Raw genomic sequence first — 27,151 nt, 5'->3', positions numbered from 1 at the left:
AAGTTGGAAAATTTTGTGCACTGGAATTTCCAGAATTGTCCATTGATTTATACTGCATTAAGTAATTCATGCCTGTGAGCAAAATCACCAGAAACTTTTCCAGATATCTATGAATCTATTAGAAATACTTATTTTTAACATCTTTCCAAATACTGAGATTGACCACATTTTAAACTGACAAGAGAGTCAAAGCCACCTACTAAAATACTAGAAACGTATTTTTTTATGATTTGGACCACTCTGTCCTTAGGAAGGCACATCTTAATTGTTAATGAGTTTTACAACAATGACTAGATCAGAAATGAAGCCATTTTCAGCACAGGCTGAATGAAATGAGTTCTGTGTTAATGATTATGAACAATTAATTAGGCTGCAAACGCTGTGGCTAATTATGAATTAAAGCTAGCTAAAGTTTTAAAAAAAATTGGAAACATTTACAGATGGAGGATGAGTTTCAGGACAAATGTTTGGTTTGTCACAAAAAAAACCATTCTGTTCATTTTAAGTTCAGCCTGCTTATCAGGCAGCTACATGTTTGCCTCCCAGTCTGACGGTCAGTGACCTTTTTATTTCATCAGTCCTAAGCGTTGACTGTGTCAGTATAAAGACAAAGTACAGAGAAGGTCTGAGGTTTAGAGAGGCTGAATGGCCATCTGTCAAAAGTTTGACCCGACTCATCCTCTTTATTATCTTAGAAAGTCTTTTAAAAAAAATCATTTCATTACTTTTGACTGAAGAAAAAGAATTCTCAAAATGCATCGATTTGTCATAAGAACTGCATTGCTCTTTTGCTGCACTGCAATGTGTGTTTCTGGTATGAGAAGAGAGTATTTTCTCAGGATAGAAGAGGTAACTTGGAACTATGCACCGAGCGGGATGAACCTTATTCAGAACCAAACACTCCAGGAGGATGAGTGAGTACACATCACACTTGGGTACCTGGACTTGAATGAAGTTGAACAGCACTACAAGTTAAATGCAAGGAGTTTAAGATTTGTCTTAAGGATAAAGATTGTAGTGTCTTCTTAAACTCATTTTTTTCTCTGTTAGATCTAACAAAAACATCTGTTTCCTGTCCTTCTATTGACGAAGTGCAGATACACTAGTCTGTATCATAAAGTCTTTTGTAACTAAAGAACACTAGTTCTAGAAGTCTTGACATTTAAGTTTAACTGGAAAAGATTTTCAGCATCTTGGTTTTAAAAAATATTTATATTTAGTGAAAGTGAGTCAAGAAAAGAGTGTAAAATACTTACGTACTGTAAAGCGTGTCAGATACATCGCATCAATGCACCCAATACTAGAAACATGCTGAAAGTCAGTTATAGCTTTTTCAAGAAAGAAATACCGAGTTATGATGAAAAAGGACTTTTACTACAAAATACTTTTTTGGAAAAAGATTGCCTTCTAGAATATTAATGTTTGCCAAAAATATAGACATGTTATAATTTTTAAAGTGAAAAAGTCTGCAAATCGTTATTTTCTTTTTTCTTAAAACATAGCAGCCTGATGTATGGATAAACAGGAGGCCAAAATGGTAAATGGTATATGCTTAGATAGAGCTTTAATACCTTCTTAGGAGGCCCAAAGTGCTTTACAGTCAGAGTCCTATTTACATACGTATACACACAATGATGGCAGCTCTGCTGCGAAAAACTGGTGCCAACCTATAACCACCACAAGCCATGTGGGGTTCAGTGTCTTGCCCAAAGACTCCTCAACACATGGGTGGGGCAAGGCGGGAACTGAACCTTCAGATCAGAGGTCCACCACTCTACCTCTGCATAACTGTTTTTTATGGTCTGTTTTTAGATTACAAAAGATGTAACTTAAAAATAATATAAAGTTAACGTTTTAACATAAAGTTTTCCACATATTTAAAGGGTGTATAGATACTTAAATGTATGTAACAAGAAAATAATTCCGAAACTGAAATTTAAGCTGGATGTCCAATCAGTAGTAACCTTAAAGAAGCATTTTCTGCAGCACCTGGTCTGAAAGCAGACCTCTTTTCTGATCCATATTTTAACTTTGACAATAAAATCAAAATTGTTTAAATATTTTTGTGTCAAGTTTAGCATAAATCCCTCTATTAAAAAAAATCCTCAAAAATAAAAATAAAAAAACGAAACAAGATTTGAAAATTCTTATGTCAAACTTGTTTTCCTTTTTTTTATAGAGAAGCGGCAGTCTTTTTGAAAAAGGGCCCTCAGCGAATCGGCTCCACCTACAAGAAAGCAGTTTACAAACAGTACAGTGACGCCACCTACAGAACAGAGGTGGTAAAACCAAACTGGTTGGGCTACCTAGGCCCAGTGCTGATGGCCGAGGAGGGGGACACAGTGATTGTCAATCTCAAAAACTCAGCATCCAGACCTTACAGTATTCACCCACACGGACTGAACTACAGTAAAGGCAGCGAGGGTGAGACTCAAACACATCAGGGTCTGGGCAGGGTGTAGACACTGGTATACATCCCTTTGTTTGTGTGGACATCTGCAGGAGCCCTATATCCAGATGGAACAAGTCATCTACTGAAACAAGACGACTCTGTGCCCCCTGGTAGAACTGTGATCTATGAGTGGACCCTCCCAGAATCTCACAGTCCAACAGCTGATGACAATAACTGCATGACCCGGTTCTACCACTCACATGTGAACGCAGTAAACGACATCAGCTCGGGACTCATAGGACCCCTTCTCATCTGTAAAAGAGGTATTTCTTTTGTCCACAAAGAAGCGCAAACACTGGATATCCTTTATATTACATTCAATTGGTGAACAACAGCAGAGAAAAAGAGGCTCCACCACAATAAGTATAGCACAAAATACTAATACACAACGTGAAAAAGAAACAGCTCAGAAATCTATGCATTTTTTGTTGGAGGCAGCACATGTAGCATATGCTTGACTTTTTAAATGAATGAAAGTAAAAATAATCCAACCATTCTTTAAAAAATATCACATTTTACTTAAAAGAGAATAAATCTTGGAAAAAATATTCAAATGACCAAAATACAAAGTCTGGTTATGGTAGTTGTACGTCATGCAAACCAGTTTATCTGTTTTAAGAAATAAATACAACAAAATAAAAAGAGTATTTTCTTGTTCTGTGTAGGAACTCTGGATGTACATGGAGACAGATCTGCAGACTACACCTACGCTTTACTGTTCATGGTGACAGATGAAAACTTCAGCTGGTATCTCGATGAAAACATCAGGACACACATCACCAACCCTGTTGGGAACCTGAAGCAAGATGAAGATTTCATCGAGAGCAATAAGATGCACGGTTTGTAGAGGAAGAACATCTTTTATTTTTTATCAACACCCAGATGCACTGATAACTTTGTGTATATATATTTCTATTTATTGCAGGAATAAATGGTTTTCTGTATGGCAATCTGCCTGGACTGAGCATGTGCCAAGGTAACAAGATTCAATGGCACATGATAGGTTTAGGCAATGAGGTAACATGATTAATAACACAATATTGGTTGAATTTATAGTTCACAAACTGTTGTAACAGCTGTAATAAAAAGTAATGTTACCAATGTTACAGGTGGACATGCATTCAGTTCATTTCCATGGTCAGATCCTGACGGTCCTGAAACACCACACAGACTCGGTCAGCCTGTTCCCGGCCTCTAGTTTTACAGCGGAAATGGTTGCAGACAATCCAGGACACTGGCTGCTGGCTTGCAACGTCAATGACCATCTAATGGGTGAGAGGGATTACATGTTGTTTCTCAACAAACACACAAACAAAAAAGTTAGTTATGCATGTAGATGTCATGCCTCTACTTTAAAATAACTGGGGATGTCTTTCTTTAATTGTTTTATTTTGTGCAACAGCTGGAATGCAGGCTCTATTTGAGATCAAGAAGTGCTTTCCCAATGTCCATAAGCCAAGGCCTCACGGTGAGCTCAGACAGTTCTTTATTGCTGCTGAAGAGGAGGTCTGGGACTACGCTCCTACAGTGCCAAGTGACGGGTGGGTTACTTTACACACACAAAAAATAAAGGTCATGTTTCTCTTGACACCCACACACTTATTTGCCCTTTTATTCCCCTCAGTGAGGCACAGACATTTGTGACCAAAGGTCAAAACCGCATTGGAAGCCGCTACAAGAAGGTTCGCTATGTGGAATACACTGACAACAGCTTCATGACAAAGATGCTACGCAGCCCAGAGGAGCAACATCTGGGAATTTTGGGTAATCCAAGCTGAACATTAAGCATATAAACTATCATTCATTACATCAAAGTCATCGAACTTGACTGCATCTCTTTCTATTTTAAGCTCCCGACTCACCGCTTCTTCCAAAGAATAACTTTTTTAGTTATTTTAACGTTTTTTAGTTTTTTAATCTGGCTTGCTTCGGCATCTAACTCTGATCTACTACTTCTAACCAAGACAAAGCTAAAAAATACAGGCTCAATACAAAAAGAACTAGAACAAACACCAAAATATTGTTCAAAAGAATCATAGAAATAGTATTTATCTAAAAGAAAATTTTGGTGACCACAAGATTTTTTTCACTGCACTGGATTGTATTTTAGAAGGACTAAAGCTGTCTACAAACTTTTTCATAAACACTGATGTTAAATAGACATTTTCTTGAAAAAGATGAGCAAAATTATTATGTAAAGTGTTGGAGTAATTTAATAACATTTATAATTGAAATCTTCATGACTTGTTCTTTTTGGCAACACGTTTTTGCCTATGAACCAAACCTTTAAAAATCTGTTTGCTTTTGGGTCACTTCTTCTCCTCTTGAACTCAACCAGGTCCAGTTCTGCGCGCTGAAGAAAAAGACACCATCCGCGTTGTTTTTAAGAACAAAGCCAGCCGGCCGTATTCAATACAGCCCCACGGAGTGCAGTACAGCATAGAACAGGACGGGACTCGCTACTTCAATGAGCTTGAAGGTTCATTTATTTCAAAAAACTGTTATTAAAGTAGAACATTCTAGTCCTTTTCTCAGCATCTTGTTTTAACTTTAAATTGTTCTTATCAGAGTCGTACACAGAAAAGAAACTGAGGGAGCTGAAAAAACAACCAAGTGAGTTTAAGTCTGGCTATAATACTGTTACTGAGATTCTATCTAAAAAAGTTTTAATGCAACTAGTCATACCATTGCATCTGCAGGGGTGGTGACTCCTCCACCAGCGGCTTTGGTCAGACCTGGGACAGTGTATACCTACGAGTGGACGGTGCCTGAGGGTGCGGGACCTGTGGAGGGAGAATCTGACTGTCTGACATACCTGTACTACTCTGCTGTCGACCCGGTCAAAGACACCAGCTCCGGTCTGGTGGGACCTCTTCTCATCTGTCGACCAAAATCTCTGAAGAAAGGAATACAGGTGAAAAAAGATGCAGTCAATATAATTTTCCTATAGCTTTTTAGAGAAAAAGAGAAAGCGTTTCCCTTTTAATCCTTCTCCATCGAGGTTTAATGAGTTTTAGAATTGCTTCACTGTTTTTCAAGGAGTTTTTTTTTTATTTCAACTGGAGTTAAAAAACTAGGCCCAACCTGGGTTCAAGCAAAATTATGTTTACTCAGAAAGTATACTGTTTTTGGCTGACATCTGCCTATCTTCTACTTGTGTTTTTTCAAAAATATATTACAATTACAAGGTCACTCTGACCTTTAAGATGCAATTTTACAAGATAGGAACACGTTTTTCAGGCATAGTAGAAAATTGGACCATGAACAGTCTTCAGGGCCAAGGGAAAGTGCAAATTGAATTAGAAAAGCCCAATGAAAAAAACTGCATAAACTTTAGCAGCTGTTTCTTTTTCTGTTATCTGATAATCATAGTACACTTTTGAAACCTCTTTTCAGCCTTTAAAACCAAGATAAGAAAACAGCTCAAAGCAATTCTCAGAATAAAAGGAAACGTTTTGTTTTCTCTTTTAAATGTCACACAGAAAAACTTCAACAAAGAGTTTCACCTCATGGCCACAGTGTTTGATGAGAACCTCAGCTGGTATCTTGATGACAACATTCAGACTTTTACCACTGCTCCCAAGACTGTCAAAAAAGAGGATGATGGCTTCATGGAGAGCAATAAGATGCACGGTGTGTCCAGCCTTGTGTTCCTCAGACACCTCTGCTTTAATTCAGTTCATTTAAACCTTATGTAAACAGTTTTGCCTTCTCTATCTTGATCCACTAAGAGCCACAGTTTTAACCTAAGGCTTTTCTTTTTAGTTGAAGTGTATTTATGTGTTTGACTGAACATAATAAGTAAGATCAATAGATCTGCTGTGATTTAGTCGGCTTCAGGAGAAGTCACGTTAGCATACTCATTAAGAAAAAAAGTCTAAATCAATGAATTCTATGTTTAGAGAAGATGAAAGCTTTTGAATTAAAAATGATAACATAAGAAAAGTTTTACAGAAATGAAAACAGTTGCAGTGTTTTAACGTCACAGCAAAATTCACTTTTATGCACATGTCTACTGAACATCCCCTCTGAATTATTCAGCCTTAATTGATATCAAATTTACTTGTTTTATACTCCTTTGTCTTTTCTTTTAGCAATCAATGGGTTTGTGTTTAAAAACTTACCTGGCCTGACAATGTGTAAAGGGGACAAAGTCTCTTGGCACCTGTCGGCGCTGGGATCAGAGACGGACATCATCAGCCTTTATTTCCAGGGCAACCGTTTCATCTACCGGCAGAACAGACGAGACACCATCAGCGTTTTCCCTCACATCTCACACACCGTCACTATGGAGCCAGACAGCATGGGTATGGATTTGCCTCTAACGTTCTACCAGGTCAAAATCCCAGGACCAGTAAAGTATGTGTATATATAAAGAAAAAAAATTGACAAACTAAATCCGAAATAAGAATACAAGCTTTTCATTGATTTAGAATAATAAATACAAATTTCATTCACTTTACAACATGAACAACAGCCATCTTTTACTATTTCAAAAATTATAATTAGAAATATTTTATCTATTGTCAAATATGGAAGGCTCTACTTTCCACCTGAACTCAGAGATTTCAATAGAAAATAATAACCACAATCAAAAGAAACAGTTTTACTGTAGGTAGGTACTGTAGTGATGGGTGATTCTACACTGTCCTGTAGCTCAACATGGGAATTCAGCAGGTTTAGAACATGGATGACTAGATATTATTTTAGTTTTCTAATTTAACAGTTGTATTAGAAATATTTTTTTCCAGCAAATTTGAACCATTTATTTACTTCCACTCTTTACAGTACTTGTGAGTGTTTAAACGTTTTCTAATCAGTGACTTGGTTCATTCAAACTGATTAGTTTATGTACATAGGTGTTAAAACAGGTGGAGTAGCCTGTGACAGAGTTTGTGGGTTTACCACACAGGTTCACATGGGCAGCAGCTCATTCACAGCAGCTCCCTTCAAGGCAATTTTTTTGTGTGTTTCAGGTCAGTTTGAAGTGGTGTCCGCCACACTGGACCATTATCGGAATGGTATGCGAGCCAACTACACTGTGGAGAAATGTAGTCTGTTTCAGCGCCAGAGTGAGGTGATGCTCCATTCAAAAACGTACTACATCGCTGCTGTGGAGATCGACTGGGACTACTCTCCAAACCGCACCTGGGAGGCAGAGATGTTCAGGGATCAAGGAATGAAGTATGAAACATCAAAACAAATATTGTGAAAATACAGCTCTGATGTCTTTATTTTTTCCTGTTCATGAATAAAAATTGTAAAAATGCCAGATGTCAAAATTGCCCACATCTTTGAACATTGCATATGAATTATTTTAAACGATATTTTTTCAAAACTCAGGTTAATCCAAACAGTCATGCTTCCAGAAGTGCAACATGGATTTCAATTTAATCCTCTGAAATGTTGTCATCTGTAACCCTTGTGCTATCCTATGACCCCACCCTTGACGTGTTCTCCCTACCATGACAAAGGTGGATAAAGGTGGAGAGGATTTCATGTAATCCATGAAAACCAGTGAAGATCACATATCATTGAAGATAAAAGGCTCAGCGCACTGTCTTGTGGGGTTTAGATGACCTCACTCCCAATGTCAAAGTGCCTAGGATAGTACAAGGGATAATCCAATCGATCCAATCCACAAGCTTCACAATAATAGTCCGTGTGGAGATGTGTTTGTCCTCAAAGTTTCTTTCTCAGAGTAATAATTGCATCGAATGTCAGTATTACTGTACACAGTAGAAAATGTGTAAACTTTCATTTAGTCAAATGTTTTCTTCATTTTAGTCCCGCCCCCGCTTTCGTTGATCCACAAGGAGGACTCATAGGTTCCCGTTACAAAAAGGTTGTATACCGACAGTACACCAACGAGAAGTTCACAAAACCAGTGGAAAGAACACCTGATATGGAGCACCTCGGCATCATGGGTAAACTGAAATTCAAATATAATCAGAAATTTACATGAACATGAAAAACATTGTTGTGCTTTAGTTGTTCTATTCTGATGTCACTGTTCACTGAAATACTTGCAACTCCTTCACTTAGGTCCGATGATTCATGCTAATATTGGGGACAAAGTGAAAATAGTTTTTAAGAATATGGCATCCAGACCTTATTCCATCCACGCCCATGGAATCAAGACAGAGTCGCCCAGTGTCCAAGAAACAAAAGCAGGTACATGAAGACGGTAGAACAAGAGTGACAAGAATTTCTTTTAAAATTAAAATTTGTTTTTTTGAAATTAACATCACTAGGCAACATGTCCCTTTGGACTTAATATGAGCTTTACAAGAGGTCACAACCTCATGAAATAAAAAATGTACTCCACTGAAAGATGCTTTTGGTGTTTTTAACATGATATTGTAGCATTATTCTCCCGATGGAGGAAGTACAAGAATTTAGGATTAAAACTGCATTTCTGAGTGTTGCTTTGTTCAAATCATGGTAAATCAGTAGCAGACAAAAATATACAGTTTAAAAAAGCTTGTTGTTGTTACATACAAGGGACAAGCAGTAGGCCACAAGCTCCCTTCTCTGCCCCCTTCTGATGCATCCACTTGTAGACGACTGGATCCACCGTTGTCTTTGTTTTCCTCGTCTGAGCTGGCATCTGGCTCAAAGTGCTCCAATTTTTGTTTGTTTGGCTCAAAGTGCTCCAACTTTTGTTGCACCGCTGATGTTACGTAGCGGTTGTGAGTGGCTGTAAGCTAGTGGCAGAGTGGGTAAACAACAAGGATGATGGGAAATGAGTGCAGGCTTGCTTCAGGTGAACAGTCCTGCCCGCAAATCAGAGTCAAATTTCTAATGAACCTCTGCTGCTCTGCAGAAACTCTGTTCTAGAAAAACGACCCAGGTTTTTTGATTTTGGCTGAAAGTGACATAATTATGAATAAAAGACCACTGGAAATGCTTAGAAAATAGATCAAAAGAGTGAGACTTTAAAGACTAAAGAGATGCTACAAACAACTAAAAGCATGAAATGCTTTGAGAACACATTGTTGTGTGGATGTACTGTATTCTTTGCCACTAGAGTCATCATAAAACTCTTTATGCCACAGGTGAAACCAACACATATACATGGTACATCAACAAGAACACAGGACCAACCACAGAGCAGGAAGAGTGTTCTGTGTCAGCGTACTACTCCACTGTAGATGTCACAAAGGTACAATGATTATTTTTTAGGGATAAACCAATAAACGCAGTTACCTCCTGACCAACAATCCTCTCCCTGTTTGATAGGACCTTTACAGTGGGCTGATTGGTCCACTGGTGATCTGCCGTCGAAGCTGGGCCAGGTGAGTAGTAACAAGCATATTCAAAGTTCCATGTTGTGCTTGGATTTTTGTCCCAAGGTGATCAACTTACAGGTTTTAAAAATCTTTTGCCTCCATACCTTTAACAGAACTATGATCTTTCTAGGTCCTTCGGACTAAAGAAGGAAGTGGAGGAGTTAGCACTGCTTTTCTTAGTTTTTGATGAAAATGAAAGTTGGTAGGTAAAATACAATAACGTATTTAAAAGAATGATTGTTGTCTAGACTTTATCAGGCTTCATCATGATATTGTTTTCACGTCAAGCATCGTCATTCACAAAAACTTTATTCACTGAATTTGCTTGCTATTTTCACATAAATGTGTTTCTGTTCAACAATTTAGAAAACAACAACTCAATAACTGTTGTATTATTATTAGGTATCTTGATGAAAACATTAGAAGATTCATCAGAAACCCTCGACCAAATATAAAGGACAATGAGGACTTTATTGAGAGCAATAAGATGCACGGTGAGATGAGCTCACACACCATTTTGAGCACATGGATATTTCCTTGAAACTCTGTGACCCAGACATCATATTTGGGTTTTTGAAAATGGATTCTTTACTGATGTTTCTGTCCAAAGGCTGAAGTTTAATGCCAAAAATAGTTGCCAATTGCTAAATTCACATTTTGTGTTTCTGTGTGTTTGTGTAGCCATTAATGGTTATGTGTATGGCAACCTGCATTTGTACATGGAGGCTGGTGACAAAGTGTATTGGTACCTGATGGCAATGGGCAATGAGGTGGACTTGCACACTGTTCATTGGCATGGTCACAGTGTGGAATATAAGGTAAACTATTTTAAAATTGATTTCCAGCTCATGGATGGTTGAGCTCATTAAACATAGTAGAAAAAAAACACAATTTTGCAAAAACTACTCAAATATTTTGCCTATTTCCGCAGCTTGGAGGAAACCGCCATCGTATTGATTCATACGAATTGTTTCCAGCCACATTTCAGGTGAAAACAAAACGTATATAACTTACATTTTGGTTCAAATGTTTACTTAAAATCAGCTAAAAGTAGGTTGTGTCTCAAAAATAAATGAAAGTCAAGAAGTAAGAAGTGATGTTTGTCATCTTTTTGTGGTGCAGACGGTAAAAATGCGACCTCAGTATCCTGGTACCTGGCTGGTCCACTGCCATGTTACCGACCACATTAAAGCTGGAATGGAAGCCCTGTACACTGTCACTGAAAAAGGTCAGAATTGTGGAGGAAGTTACACTGAAATAGAAAAACAACTGAAATAACCGCCTTCCTATTTCTCTTTAACAGCACAACGAAGTGGAATGTTTGGCTGAATCAACGATCAAGGCAGAAGACAAAAATATTGCCCTTGTCTTTACTCATAAGAAAGTGGAAAACTAGACTCAAAATTATCAAAATTCAAAGGTAATTGATATTTTTTAATATCTACAAGTATGTTTTCAGAGCACATAAAAAAAATACATTGAAATGTTAACCTGTAAAATCTTTGCAATTTGTTCATGTATGTTGAATTTACAAATAAAGATTTTGTTTCCTTCTGAATTTGTAGATTGTTTTGTTTGTCTGTTTGTAAATGTATTTTGGACAGTACATAGAAAACAATAAAAGCAACAAAAGAAAACAACAGAACATTTTAAATTAGAAACGAAAATAAATTACACCAATATATAGTTTGAAATGGAATAGGAAGAAGTTAAAAGAAATCGTGTCTTTTAGAGACGTGATTATATTTTTACCTAAAAGAAGTAATAAATTCTTTCAGGAATTTGTAAGATTAGATTTTTGAGATAACTGTGTTTTTTTTTCTGATAGTCTGCTTTGCTTGGATAGGTATGAATGCTTTCAAATTGCAACAAGTTAAAGGTACAGTATTTGATCAATATGTATGGATTTTGCGGTGTAATAAAGTGTTTCTTTTTTTGTAGATTTTTTTCCTGAAACTACTGTTTCCTCTTTAGGTCCTAGCACCAAGCCCCAACAGCTATTAGCAGATAAATGTGTGTTTTGGTGTCCAATTCTTTGCTGATAGAACGTGCACACACAGAAGATAAGTTAACATCTGTGGCTGCAGCTCAAGTGGCAGTAATGCAGCTGAGGATGACTGCTCTGTAGTGTGTGACGAGGATGAGTCCAGCAGTTTTTTTCCCCCTGCCTCTTGTGTTCTTTTTTTGTATCTAGAACAAGACGTTTCTGTTCTCTCCTCTTGCTTTTATGCTGTGCTGACGTTTGAATGTTTTGTTCTTTGAGGAACAAATTAACAAATAAAAATAGCTCAAAAGTCTTCTGACAAAATTAAAGAGGAAAAAAAAAACCTTACAACAAATAATTTTATATCCCTTCTTTTTAAATACTGCTGTTTGAGTCTTTAAGTAACACTGCAGTTACCAAAAGCAACACTCTGCTCTTAGTGCTGTCTAATGTTATTGCGGCAAACGTACACTATTGTTTTAATTATTTATCTATTACTTGTAGGTACCTTTTGCTACTCAGAGAGAAAATCTGGAAAACATTCATTCTTATAAGGAATTCTGTCCTTCAAAAATCAGTGTTGTTGTATTTTGGAGGTTTTGTGTTTATATTTTGAACACAAAGAACATATCATTTCAAGGTCTAAGGTTCAGGTCTTCTTTAGAAAAGTGTTTTTTCATTACTTTGATTCTTGACTGTCATTTTTTTTAGATAAAAGTTTAACTTATATACCTGCTTCATCCTGAGTGGTATAGGGCAAAGGCAGGGTTCACTATAGACAGGTCACCTCGAGAATCATTCACATATATATATTTAAGCTTTTTGCAAAAGCTAAGTAAAGTTGCAATTTTTACAGGTCAGACATCACTGAAATCAATGAATAATACATACAGTAGATAATAAAGATAAAGGTTTTCAATAATTTTATTAAAATATCTACAAATCTTCTAAATAACAATTAAAATTTACTGTATGCCTGTAACTGGGAGTTTTTTATTGGATTTAGGAAGTTTCTCAGCTTTGACCAGTGAATTTACCTCTAACTTTTTTTCTTGCTGTTTAATTATTTTAAAGAAGGTTGCTCAGTGAAGGTAATCATTCCCTTTACAAAGTTGTTAGATTGTTCAGTTCAAAATGCCAACAATTTACAAATGCTTGAAGATGTTCTGTTATTGTGCTAATTCAGCATACTTATCAGTAAACTGTCTATTTGGCACATACTTTTGTAGTCAGAGGCATATTTAATTCCTGCGTGCGGTCTGTTAACTGGGTATATATAAAAATTGACTGAGGTTGAGGCTGCATTGCTACCATAATCTTGATGATCAGTTGAGGAGAAGTAAAAGAAGAAAAGAAAAACATATGCTCTTTTGCATCACTTTTCTCAGACTTAATAAGCAACTGCCCAGATTTTTTCAAAATGCACAGGTTCTGTGTGAGAACTGTGTTATTGTTCCTTTCCTCAACCATCTGTGTTCCTGCCATAAAAAGAGAGCATTTTATACAGATAGAAGAGGTGCACTGGAACTACGCACCCAGTGGGATGAATCTTATTCAAAATCGAACCATCGATGAGGATGAGTAAGTACAGATTTTGAAATTTAACACATCATCTGAAAAAAGCAAGGTGGTTTTAAATTTGTGTGTGTGCATTCTTTGCAGTCTTTTGTGTTTTTACAATTTTAAAGAACAATTTCTAATATTGACCAAACTTTTAATTTAAAAAACCCTTTCCTATACTTTCCCAGTACTTAACCCACTTCAGACACAAACTCTTCACCAATTTGGCTTTGAAGTTCACGCATCCACTCAGTTACTTTACTTTGTAAAATCCGTTTTTTAATATTGCATGGTAATGATTTTCTACTAGTCCTATATTCCTTAAACGATCCGATCAAGAAAGAAAAACAAATGAATGAATTCTCCTTTGGTGAGTTATACACAATGTTTTTGAAAAAACAATTTAAATATGTGCTCTACCCTTTGGTTGAGCAGGCATTTACCGTAATAGGACATATTAGTTGTGTAGTGTAAAATCAATAAGGTTAAGGGTGAAAGTCTGTTTCCATATAAAAGAAGTGTTTATATGATCAAGATGTTCGACTTCATGTATGATTGTGATGGCATATTTTTGAAATTGAAGAGAGAATGTAGTCAGCTCTTATCATTCGTATCTCAAATGTCAATGCAGTAAGTCAAGCCCGGTAAAATTAACAAGTAATTTACAATTTTATTTTAGTATATACTTAGATCGTAATTGAGATGTATTTTGAAAGTTTGTATGTGCCTGATGTGTAGATTTCAGCTCAGTTTTTCATCTACATTTAGTTGCATGAGTTGATTTAATGTTACGCTCTCGATTGTGACATGATTTGGTTGTCTACCGGCCTGCATACTTAACATTACTTGTGAAAATATGATAATTAGTATTGGCATTTTAAGATGTGTTTCAACCGAATCTGTTTAAGGGAAAATATAAACTCCTTCATTCTGTTAATACATATATCTGTTGCTTTACGCATGCTAGTTTTTATTAGATATCTTGCAATCTCCACATATTTGATATCAGATCTCACTCTTTCAACAGACTGATTTGCTCATGAAACTTTATTTTATTCATAATTTTTAATTGTTGCACGCTGGAGTAGTGGTTAGCACTAACAAGGACCTGGCTTAGATCTCAGCTGGAACCTTTTATGTGTGGAGTTTGCATGCCGTACCCGCTCACCAGGGGTTTTCTCCGGGGCACTCCAGCTTCCTTCCACACTCCAAAAACTTCCTTCATAGGTTAATTGGTGTCTTCAAATTGCCCCTAGGTGTGCATGTGTGTGAGTATGTTACTCTGCAAAAGACTGGTGACCTTTCCAGGGTGTAGCACACGTTCACCCAACAGTAGCTGGGTTGGCTCCAGCAGCAGCCAACTTTCATCCTTTTATCTTTAGAAGTTAAATGGATGGATGTTAAATCAAATTTGTATTCTCATTCAGAATAGCGGTGACCACGAAAACACAACAAAACACTTACTACTTGTTTGTGTCTGCTGGGGTTTTCTTACAGAGAGGCCTCAATTTTTCTGAAAAGAGGTCCCCAAAGAATTGGTGCGGTCTACAAGAAAGCTATCTACAAGGAGTACACTGACGCCACCTACTGTAAAGAGATGTTAAAGCCTGATTGGCTTGGTTACATGGGCCCATTGTTGATGGCTGAGGAGGGAGACACAGTTGTAATCCATCTGAAAAATTTAGCATCCAGACCTTACACTGTCCACCCGCATGGACTGGCTTACACCAAAGGCAAAGAGGGTGAGACTTGAACAAATTATATCAACGTCAGGACATGTTTAAAAGGAGGATAGAAACATGCTATTGTTTTGTTTGAACCCCTGCAGGAGCCTTGTATCCAGATGGAACCGGCCCGATGCTGAAGGAGGATGATGCAGTGCCTCCTGGAAAAGTCTTTAGCTACGAGTGGATCCTTACAAAAACCCACAGTCCAACAAGTGATGACAGTAACTGTGTGACCAGGCTTTATCACTCTCATTTGAACACAGTAAAGGACATCAACTCAGGATTAGTTGGACCTCTCATTATCTGTAAAAAAGGTACATTTTCAACCCTATCATATACCAATGCATTTTTAGATTTTTTTTTTTTTTTTTGTAAACCTTATTCTAAAGATTAACATTGTAGATTAACAGTGTTTATTCCTGAATTCAGACTATGAAAAATCATGTTTTTTGCAGTTTTTTTTTTATCATAAAACAAGTTTAATGCCGTGCTGTTTCAAATAAAAACACAACAAAACAGAAGAAAGCATTTTTTGTTTGTTTATCATGAGTTTTAAAAAAACAACAAGCTTAAAAAAATCTGTACCTTTGGAAGAAGAAATGCTCTGCTATAAGGAAAATTGCCGTAACCCTTGTGCTATCCTAGGCACTTTATTATGGTAGGGAGAACACGTCAATGTAAGGGTGGGGTCATCTAAGATAGCACAAGGGAAAAAATATATAAAACAAATGTTGCCAAAGCCAAAAGAGATTTCAAAGTACTGTTATTTACTACAATGGTTTTACAATTGTGATAAAGATGTCATTTTCTGCCCTTTGCAGGAACTCTGGATGCATGTGGTGACAAATATGCAAACCAAGCCTTCACTGTGATGTTCCTGGTGTCAGATGAAAACATGAGCTGGTACATTGACGACAACATAAAAAAATTTGTCTCAGATCCTACTGAGGGCTTGAAAGACGATCCGAATTTTATCGAGAGTAATAAAATGCACGGTGAGTTTGGAAGGAAAACATGACTTTTATTGTTGTATTATAGTCTTTGATTGACTAATAGTGTTTTATTTATTAATTACAGCTATCAATGGTTTTATGTATGGTAACCTACCCGGACTAAACATGTGCCAAGGCAACAGGGTAAACTGGTACACTATTGGCTTCGGCAATGAGGTAACTTCTTATTTTTATGAAACGATAAAAAGTAACAACTCAATTATTTTTTGTAAAAATAAAAGAAAATCGAAATTTTTACCAAGGGCTTACCTATGTTTATTTCACATGTACATGGCAGCAAAAAAAGTATTAACATCGTCTATCATGATGATTGAATTGGTAATATTTTCGTCTACAGGTGGACATGCATTCAGTTCATTTCCACGGTCAGATCCTGACTGCTCTGAACCACCACACAGACACGATCAGTCTGTTCCCGGCCTATAGCGTCACAGCCAAAATGGTTGCACAAAGCCCTGGACTCTGGCTGCTGGCCTGCAACGTCAATGATCATTTCGTAGGTGAGAGTGTTTACTCCTGTTTTAAGATGAGACTGCTCAGTCCAAAATATCAAATGATGTGTTAACTCCTATTTGTTTTTTTGTTTTTTTACTTTTCAATAGCTGGAATGCAGGCTTTCTTTAAGATCTTCAATTGTTATCCTAATGTTCATGAGACAAAGCCAGCCTACAAACTGAGAGAATACTTCATCGCTGCTCAGGAGCAAGTCTGGAACTATGCTCCTAATTTTCCAAAGGAAAGGTTCGTTCAAGAAAAAAAAGAAAAAAAGGAAAAACAAATCACACTTTTCTGTTAGGAAAAATGCTCATGTTTCTCCTTGGTGACTGTGTGATTTTTGTGCGGACAGTGAGGCACAGACATTTGTGAGCAACGGTCCAGACCGCATAGGAAGCAGCTACAAGAAGGTTCGCTATGTGGAATACACCGACAGCAGCTTTAGAAAGAAGATGCAATGGAGCTCGGAACAGGAACACCTAGGAATTTTGGGTAATTCTAATTTAGCTAAAGTGCTACAAACATTCATCTTCTTCGCACCTGCTTCCACAATGACTCATGTCATGCGTTTGTCAGAACTGTTCTGTAATTTTGTTTTCCATGTTCCTTCCATCTACTTTCACTACCTCAAGCTTAGTTTACCTACTTGCACCCTCAGATATTCCCTTCCTTTCTACGTGTAATTGCATTTGTTGATCTTCAGTAACTGCTCAAACTGTTCCTTATAAAACAGGGTTTTTGTTTTCTCTTGACCCAATGATTTTTTGAAAGTTTTGAATTGTTAGAATTACACTACTTCTAATGGTAAACCAACCAACCAAGAGGGTCTACCCCTGAATAGAAGAATCTTTTAGTTTAAAAAAACATTGCAACCTATACAAGAGCCCCACGATAAAAGAAGAGCTTATATAAGGCAAATTTGCAGCACAGTGGCCAAACTGATTTTAGTTTTTTTAATTCATTTGTTTCTGTAGCTTTTAGATGTGAAAAAATAAAACAATAAAAATGCTAACATCCAAGTTTTACATTATTTTTAATCAGAAAAATTATTATCTAGTGGCAGGATCAACAAACAGTATTTTGATATTTAATGTTACTTTATTCAAAACTGCACAACTTCATTAATCTAAGCTTGATCCAGGAATATGAGCTAATGACTAATCTATTTTAACCTGCTCTAATTCTTCACAAACAATTTAGACATTTTCTCTTTTCATCTCATGGGTTTCATATCTTTCATTTTTAGGATTTTCATGATCCTGTCTCATTTTTTCCTCTTTTTCTTGGACCTCTTAAGGTCCTGTTCTGCGAGCTGAGGAGGGAGACATCATCAGGGTTGTGTTCAAAAACAAAGCCAGCCGGCCGTACTCGATTCAGGCCCATGGGGTGCAGTACACAATAGATCAGGACGGAACACTCTACAACAACAGATATAAAGGTTTGTAATACTTCAAGCACACCAGAGAGAACAGGGTTTTGTTCTAAATTCAGCAACTTCCTCCCTCAGTTATTCTGTTTTTTCTTTTTGTGCTCACACACAGCAAGCCAATTGTAGAGGTTAAGGAAGAAAAAGAGAATGAGGTTGAAATTTGTGTGAGTCAGTTAGCCAACTTTCCAGGTTTGTAAATAGAAGCACAGACAAGCATTTCAATTCAAACACTACAAAAACTAACTGGCTCAAATGCTTCCCATTACCATCATGGGTGTGCACATAGAGGTTGCTTACCACTACAGATACTCGAGGAAACACTTGAACAGTGGGATGGACTATCTAACACCAATGCTGTGTAAAAACAGGGCTGAGAAGGCTTTGTTTTCTGAAGAAACTCAGATCCTTTACTGCAGAGAGATGCTAGAACTTTTTTATCAGTCTGTGATGGTGGGTGCAATTTCCAGTGCAGTGTAGGGAGGCAGCAATAATGCCAGGAATGCAAACAAAATGAACAAAATCATCCATGAGACTGAACAATTAATTGGACTTCCACTGGACAGACTGGAGACAGCAAAGACTGAAAAATCACGGAAAAAACCCATCCCACCCGCAACAAGCGCATTTTCAGAAGCAGGAAAAACATTCTCCAAAAGACTTTTACCATCACACAATGCAGGGACTAAGCTTTAGACAACCGTTATCTGCAGAAATTTAAATGGAACCATCACAATGTACAGTGTTGAAACTGTACTTGTCTAAACTTTTGATTTCAGGGAACGGGACTCCAATGCCAGCTTCTTTTGTCAGACCTAGGACAGTGCACACCTACGAGTGGACGGTGCCACACGGTGCAGGACCTGTGAAGGGAGAATCTGACTGTCTGACATACCTGTACTACTCTGCTGTCGACTCAGTTAAGGACACCAGCTCCGGTCTGGTGGGACCTCTTCTTATCTGTCGGCCTGGATCTCTGGAAAGAGGGATGCAGGTAAAAGAAGTAATTCACTAAGATGTGAAAAACAGTTTGTCTTTTTATGCTATTTTTAACATTACAAATTTTATCCACATTTAATAGGGTTTCTTTATTGCCTTATTGCATATTATTTGAATAAAATGATGATTAGACATTTGTTAAAGTTTTATGTTAATGAAATCTGTGATCTGAGAAATTCTCTTGCAAATTGTGGCTGGAAGATTGGAGCAAATGTGGTAACATGTAATGAATATAGAGGTCCACAAGATGGCAACAAAACATTTTTTTTTATAAAAGTTAATGCTATATTACATGTAAATACATGTGAGATCCTTTTTTGGATCTCTCTGATATAGCCAGTCAAAAATTAGCTGAGTCGCACAAAGATATATTAACATATTACCTCCTGTTTCATCTCCTCTGTCCTACAGAAAAAATATAACAAAGAGTTTCACCTCATGGCCACAGTGTTTGATGAGAACCTCAGCTGGTATCTTGATGACAACATTCAGACTTTCACCACATCTCCTCGGACAGTTAACAAGGAAGATGAAAGTTTCATGATGAGCAATAAGATGCACGGTGTGTGCAGTCTCTCATTCATCAAACAATCTTTTTCAAATATTCTTTTTGACCCAATATTTCAATCAGATTAAACATGAATCCAATTTCTTTTCACATCTTTGTCTTTTCTTTTAGCAATCAATGGGTTTGTGTTTAACAACTTACCTGGCCTAAGGATGTGTAAAGGGGACAAAGTCTCTTGGCACCTGTCGGCGCTGGGATCAGAGACGGACATCATCAGCCTTTATTTCCAGGGCAACCGTTTCATCTACCGGCAGAACAGACAAGACACCATCAGCGTTTTCCCTCACATCTCACACACCGTCACCATGGAGCCGGACAGCATAGGTATGGATCTGACTCTTTATCTTAGTGTTATCATAACAAAGAACAGAAACAGAATTTGGTAATGCTACTCCTACCTTTTGTCAAGAAAATACATCAGGTCAGTTTATTTATTGTACAATTTTAGGCTATTATTTCACCAAGACCACCTCAGGGCTGCTAGAAAGAAAGAAAAAAAAAGTGTAAAAAGCTGTTTTATATAATGAAATAACAGTTTTATTAGCTGGAGAACCAAAAACCCAATTTAAGGGTAGAGGAAGGAAAAACTGCTTACCGGTACTAAAACCAAAACAAACAAAAAAAGAACAAGAATAATATTAAAAAGAAAACAACAAAAAATAAAAATCAGGATGAATTACAAACTAAATCCAATAAAAAATATGACAGATGAGACAAGGATCTGGCGGAAGTAAAAGAAAAACTAAAAAAATAAGATCCTAGCAGGGTTTGTCAGTGGAATTAAATATAAGAGACAGCATACAAAAAAGCAAGGGATATTCACCAAATAGATCTAAAAACTTACAAAAATCAAATTTCTTTTTTTTACAAATAGACTACACACAAAAATAATATTCAACAAAAATAGTATAAGTAAATGAAGAAAAAGACAAAATAGACATATAGAGACTTATATTTAATGAAATTTCATTAATTTGGTTTGGGTTTTTTTGGTTTGAAATGGTTTATTTCAAGCAATCAAATAAGAATAATACACAAAAACAATACAATCATCAGTTATACGTTCATACAATGGTGAATCAAACTTAGGATAATTAGACATATTTATAAATATTGCTTGAAAGGGAGTGGAAGGAACCAAACTTATATAATCCCATCCCAGTTCTACCATAACCATTTTATTACATGATTTATCTTTTAATGTGAAATTTAACAAAACTCTTTCATTTTTGTTTTGTTTTAACATGTTTTCTGAGATTAAACTTGGAAAATAAATTCAGTTTACAAAGACACTATTTTCTCCCAGGTTTGCTTGATGTTTAATTGCATTATAATCAAGCTAATAAAAGACTTTCTTGTATTAATTATTCAGATTTAAACTAGCTAGGTTGACTTATAGAGCCAATAACCAACTTTGTCTTCAAATGGTCAAACATTCAAAAAAAGGTTTAGGATTCTTTAGACATGTTGATTATGAGATTTCATAAACTCAGAGTGGTTAAAGTGCAACTCACCCAGATAATTACAGACATTTGCTTTTCTGTGTCTCAGGCCAGTTTGAAGTGGTGTCTGCCACATTGGACCACTATCGCTATGGGATGCGAGCCAACTACATTGTGGAGGGGAGTCATTCGTATCGGCGCCACAACAATGGGATAATTCACTCAAGAAAATACTTCATTGCTGCTGTAGAAACAGAATGGGACTTCTCTCCAAGCCGTGCCTTTGAAGCAGAAATGTACAAGGGTGCAAATAAGTATGACTTTTAAAACTAGTGAAAATACAGCTTTGAGTTTTTATTGAACTAATGTTAGTCAGTAAAATTTGTAAGTGTTGAATCAGAAGCCTAAACCATATTTGTTGCCAGAAATAGCAAATGCGAACAAGAAAGTTATATAAATTAAAATCTACTGATAAATGGGGATGTATTTGCTAATAAAGAAAAAGATTTGGCTTGAAATATTTCAGATTTTATTATTCAAATGAGCCATTTTAACTTTATTTTACTATTTTATTTTTCATTATGTTACTTTTATAACTTTCATTTAATATTAATGTTATTTAGCTTTACATGAAACGTCTATTTAAATTTATTGCTATGCATTTACATCAATAATAACACCTAGACAAACTTTTGTAATTACATTTATTGTTGATATTTATTGTTTAAATAGAAATGTAGTTATGACATTAAGTGTATGTTTACAAATATATTTCTGTATTTACACCTAAATTTAACATTTCGATGCATTTTTAAATTGAAATTTACACTTATAGTTAACATATATATTATTTGCATTTAGCTTTTGACTCAGCATTATTTTACCCAAAATATTTATTACCTTCACTTGACTTCAAATGTTTATACCAGGAAAATATTTGTCTGTAGTATAACTCCATGATTTGTTAATGGAAGTATACCATTTTAAAAAGCTTGATGTTAACAAATCTTTTTTTTTTATAGTCCTGCCATAATCTTTGTGGATCGACAAACTGGATTCATAGGATCCCGTTACAAAAAGGTTGTTTACCGGCAGTTTACCGATTGCACGTTTACTAAAGAAGTGAAACGAGGAGATGATATGAAGCATCTTGGCATCATGGGTAAGCTGGGAGAATAGAAGTAATATTTCGAGACTTTAGCATTCTTTTGATCATGACACCAAAATCTACCACATGTACATTTTCAAGACATATTGTTGTTGTTTAAATATTAAAACATTTCTCTTCCATTTAGGTCCAATAATTAATGCTTTTGTTGGTGAAAAAGTTGAAATTGTTTTTAAGAATATGGCATCCAGACCATATTCTATCCATGCACATGGAGTCAAGACAGATTACCCCCATGTATATGAAACAAAACCAGGTACATGCACAAAATGAGGATAAATTGACAGGAATGACAGGAAAGTCAAAGTTTAAAGCTTCTCCTAAAACTCCATTGCAGGTGAAATTCATTCATACACCTGGTACATTACCAAAAATACAGGACCGACCCCTAAACAGGAGCCATGCATTGCTTCAGCGTACTACTCCACTGTTGATGTCACAAAGGTATAGTGATTCTATTAGGAGGTTACACTCAAAAACTTCTAAACTTTCTAATCAGTTATCCTCTCTGCCTTTTAGGACCTCAACAGTGGACTGATTGGTCCACTGGTTATCTGCCGTGGCTGGAATAGGTGAGTGTTTCAGCATCTACATGTGTCAGGGATTATGTAGCAGCTTTTCTTAAAAGATTATGGAATTATGTGCTTGCCATGTTAAAATGTAAGGATTTTTTTTAAAAGAAGCATCATTTTACAAATCATGTTGTTTCAGGATTTTTCGACTAAAGAAAGACGTGAAAGAGTTTGCAACACTGTTCTTCATCTTTGATGAGAACGACAGCTGGTAAGTGGAATGCTGGTAAAAGAATCTTAAGTTTGAAATCAAATATAAAATGTTTCTTTTAATTCCACAGGCTTTAAAAATAAAGTTGTTGTGCTAAAATGCTTTAATCAAACCCTTGAGGCTATTTAAAGCTTTTTTCTAAAAAAGTGTTGCTTGTTTCACTTATAGGTATCTGGATGATAACATCAGAATCTACATCAGAAACCCTCAACCAAACTTAAAAAGTGATGCAAACTTTTTGGAAAGCAACAAAATGCATGGTGAGATTAACTCAATTTCAAAACCTTTCCAGATTAATCATCCAAGTTTTCGTCAGGAATTGGTGGCAAAGGACCCAAAATGCAGGAAACTCAAATGTTTACCAAAACTTAGGGATGGCCCGTTTGACACGGATGCTCCGGCACTTGTTTCACCTTGGTGAAGATACAACTGAGATACAAGAGAAACAAAAAGTGTGGTAAAACAGATGACAGGAAAATCAGACCCTTATATACACCTGGGATAATTACTTAAATTAAGACAGCTGTGATTAATTAACAAATGACACCAGATGACACTGTGCAGATAAAACAAAAGACATGACAGAAATGAAGAAAGCATGGCAGCAACTGAACAAAGCAAACAAAAGTTCCTAATCCTCACACCTATAACATTTATTCTGACTAAATTCTATAATTGAAGAAAAAACCCAGTGTTTTTAAAATTGCCATATACGTCTTTTAAAAAGCAACTGTCCATCCAAAAACTGTCTTTCTTTTGTTATAGTTTGTATATGTATACTTTGTTATGTTATAGTATATATATATATATATATATATATATATATATATATATATATATATATATATATATATATATATATTTGTTTTTTTTAAATCAAATTTAGATCTTGATTTCTCTCTTTAAAAGTTTATTCTTTGACATAGATTTACATATTTAGTAGATTTAAAGCACAACTAATCTTGATTTCATACTCACAAACTTAAATGATTTTGATGTCCTTGATTGTGAAGTAAGTGAAGTGATTGCTCTTTCTGTTTCATACAGAACAATGAAGTTGTCCTTAATAATAATGTACCTTTTATGTTTGTCTTTGTGTAGCCATCAATGGTTATGTTTACGGTAACCTTCACTTGTGCATGGAAGTTGGTGATGAGGTTTACTGGCATATCATGGCAATGGGCAACATAGTGGACATACACACAGTACACTGGCATGGCCACAGTGTTGAATATAAGGTAAATCACAGTAATTTTACACCATGTAAACATATTTTTTATGAAAAGAGAAAAAATAATTTGTTTAAATAAAATATGTTAACATTCTGCAGTTGGGAGGAAATCACTACCGCACTGATGTCTATGAGCTGGTTCCAGCCACGTTTCAGGTAAAAGTGAAAAAAGTTTAATGTTGGCTACTTTGATTTTTCAATCAATTTCACGTGTTTATTAGACATTAAAATAAAATGGGCATGACAGATTGATCAAAAATAAAGTTAATATAATGTGTTCATGGATCTAATCTTTTGGTGCAGACGACGAAGATGCATCCTGTGTATCCCGGTTCTTGGCTGTTCCACTGTCACGTCCACGACCACATTAAAGCTGGAATGGAAGCCATATATACCGTCCTTGAAAAACGCAAGGGTCCACCAAAATACTGAGATGACAACTAAAAATGATGTGAAGCCAAACCCATCTTTTTTTTCTCTTTTACATCTAGTAAACTGCTTATACTTATATAGTGCTTTACTTTCTGCTTTGAAGGCCCAAAGTGTTTCGTAACATGTCCTTAAATACACACGTACATGTACCTACTTCGATTTGTTTTTTTATTTTAACTGCAAAACACATTGTGACAAAGTTTTCACTCTTGTTTAATTTCATAAGTGAAGCTATATATATATATATATATATATATATATATATATATATATATATATATATATATATATATCGGTAAATATAATGTTCAATCAATATATTCGGAAAAGGAAAGGGAAAGGGCCTGAATGACCTTTTTTTATTATTTTTTTTGTTTTTGTATATGCTGTTTTTCAGATATTTAAATTGTTTCCTACTGTTCTAATCTTTCTAATTTTCTAGTCACTGTGCTGCTTTTTCCTTTTTCCTATATGTATGTCAACCAGTGCTGTATGCGATGGAGATGTCAATTTCCATGCGGGAACCTCCCAAATGGATAAATAAAGTTATCTATCTATCTATCTATCTATCTATCTATCTATCTATCTATCTATCTATCTATCTATCTATCTATCTATCTATCTATCTATCTATCTATCTATCTATCTATCTATCTATCTATCTATCTATCTATCTATCTATCTATTAAACTACTCTAAATGCTTTTGAACCCGTGTTTTCTTTTTTGAAGATAATTAAGATAGATAAAATAATTTAAAATGGTAAAAGAAGAACTTTCAACATTTCATTTATATAAGGCTAATGCCCATAAATATGGGATGGGTCAATTAACACAAAAATTTGGGTAAACACAAAAGCATCAAATCAACCTTATGCTTAGGGGATAAAGGCCAAATTGACTCCCTTACAAAGGTGTGGATGGAACTTACATTATTACTAAGAAAGTTGGGAAAAACAAACAGGATGGTGGAAGAACATTAAAAAATGTTTTTGGTTTGCTTCATTTGAAAACCATTGGTAAATGTGCTTAACAATCATATGTACTCTATACAAAAAAATTATGGGCCAAATGCACCTGAGCGGGGGATTGACTAGCACCAATGCTGTGAGTTTTTTGGTTGTCCAGGCCTTTGGAGGATCAGTTTAAGGTGCATCTTGAGGAGAGCACAGGTGTGTCTTACAGTTCCCTTGAGGCTCTTTAAGTGTATTGTGTAGCACTATAAAGCATTTGTTAGTGTAATGTAAGTTGCACTCATGACGGTTAATGCTGTTGTAGAATGCCTTTACATCACAGTGTAGTTATTAGTAATACATTAGTCAAAATTGCCTATACAACTGAATATTGGCTGTCTGCAACTGAAAATGAGCAAGGCTAAAAGGAGCATGCAAGAAACATGCCTAAATCCCGTAAACAACATTGGCTTCTTGTGCACATTGCAGCATGTGGGGGGATTCATTCTTACTTTACCCTTTATAAGTGTTCGCAACATGATCCATTCTTTACAGCATCCTTTTAAAAAAATGAGCAGATACATTTTTGGTCCATGGGCTCACTGAGCGGTCAACAAAGTTGATATTTCATGTGGGCCACCTGTGTGCCCTGCACAGGTTTGCCCATTTTTCACCTGCAGACATTCCACATCCACCGGTAAGGCCAGTTGTGAAACAATCCAGCACATAACTGCAGGGTTTAAGGTGCTGGCAGGGAAAGCATACATGGAGCGCCACAAACCAATGGGCTGGAATAATATACAGAAACACGTGTGCATAATGTGTACTGGAAAGCCCAAAATCAAAATGGGAAACAACTCTGAAGGTGGTCTAGAATGAGTGGATACAGAACAAAGGAAAGACGTTGTGGTGGATGTGGCAGTGCCAAGCGATGGGAACATCAGGAAGAAAGAACATGAGAAACTGGAGAAATACCAGGGACTCAGAGAAGAACTGGAGAAAGCATTTAAAGTGAAGGTGACAGTGGTACCTGTGGTAATTGGAGCACTCGGGGCTCAGACCTCTGAAAGTATGATTGAGCCTCAACGTTGCTTCAAAAATAAAGGTCAAAAAACACACCAATTGCCTTCTCAAGCAAAGCTGATGATGATAGTCTCTTTGCATGGTTACCCAACACTCATCAGTGAAGATGACTGTAGACCATTGCTGCATTGTCCAGGTTACATGGTCTTGTGCCCTCTACATACTTTCACATCTGTGTCTTGGTAGCAGTGGAGTCACTTGCAATGGTCGTCTTGCATCATGTCAGAGCAGAGTAGTTAGTTTCAAATGGAAACCCCGGTACCCCTCTCATATGGCAAATGGGCCTTCAGCTGTGTGGTGTTGGCAAAAGCATGCCTGGTCATGGCTGGGGTCTGTCACCCGTGGGCCTCCACTCCTGAGTCCGTCACAAACTCTGCCAGTAGTTCTATGTTTTGATGCAAGTCTGCTGATGCCACTTTGAGACTCACCAAATTCACCTGTAAAACCTGACTTCCTACTAGCGAAGGTGGACTATGGCCATGTGGAGCTCCTCAACCGTTGTGCTATCCAATGACCCCACCCTTACATTGATGTGTTATCCCTA

The 27,151-nt window shown here is 36.3% G+C and overlaps 2 protein-coding genes across 2 annotated transcripts; both read left to right on the top strand.

Annotated features, from left to right (window-relative positions):
* The first annotated feature begins 606 nt into the window (after positions 1 to 606).
* On the top strand, positions 607 to 11,209 carry LOC101171566 (ceruloplasmin). The gene is made up of 24 exons (XM_011474179.2): positions 607 to 914; positions 2,180 to 2,424; positions 2,503 to 2,715; positions 3,118 to 3,291; positions 3,378 to 3,469; positions 3,562 to 3,724; positions 3,855 to 3,993; positions 4,077 to 4,216; positions 4,791 to 4,931; positions 5,021 to 5,065; positions 5,152 to 5,366; positions 5,935 to 6,085; positions 6,547 to 6,759; positions 7,429 to 7,636; positions 8,240 to 8,379; positions 8,498 to 8,626; positions 9,511 to 9,617; positions 9,695 to 9,750; positions 9,875 to 9,946; positions 10,147 to 10,238; positions 10,426 to 10,562; positions 10,676 to 10,732; positions 10,867 to 10,972; positions 11,048 to 11,209. The coding sequence occupies exons 1-24, from the start codon at positions 754 to 756 to the stop codon at positions 11,071 to 11,073; spliced, it is 3,222 nt and encodes a 1,073-aa protein (XP_011472481.1). The 5' UTR covers positions 607 to 753; the 3' UTR covers positions 11,074 to 11,209.
* A 1,460-nt stretch (positions 11,210 to 12,669) lies between these two features.
* Positions 12,670 to 24,725, top strand: LOC105353959 (ceruloplasmin-like). The gene is made up of 22 exons (XM_023954350.1): positions 12,670 to 13,309; positions 14,786 to 15,030; positions 15,117 to 15,329; positions 15,837 to 16,010; positions 16,093 to 16,184; positions 16,366 to 16,528; positions 16,631 to 16,769; positions 16,876 to 17,015; positions 17,821 to 17,961; positions 18,729 to 18,943; positions 19,360 to 19,510; positions 19,628 to 19,840; positions 21,068 to 21,272; positions 21,981 to 22,120; positions 22,254 to 22,382; positions 22,464 to 22,570; positions 22,646 to 22,698; positions 22,838 to 22,909; positions 23,078 to 23,169; positions 24,011 to 24,147; positions 24,240 to 24,296; positions 24,444 to 24,725. Exons 1-22 carry the CDS (start codon positions 13,149 to 13,151, stop codon positions 24,570 to 24,572), a joined length of 3,168 nt encoding a protein of 1,055 aa, XP_023810118.1. The 5' UTR covers positions 12,670 to 13,148; the 3' UTR covers positions 24,573 to 24,725.
* The last annotated feature ends 2,426 nt before the right edge of the window (positions 24,726 to 27,151 follow it).

Source organism: Oryzias latipes, chromosome 4, assembly GCF_002234675.1.
Source record: "Oryzias latipes chromosome 4, ASM223467v1".
Taxonomy (NCBI): domain Eukaryota; kingdom Metazoa; phylum Chordata; class Actinopteri; order Beloniformes; family Adrianichthyidae; genus Oryzias; species Oryzias latipes.
Note: the sequence above shows the minus strand (reverse complement) of the source record. Positions and strands in the feature narration are given on the sequence as shown.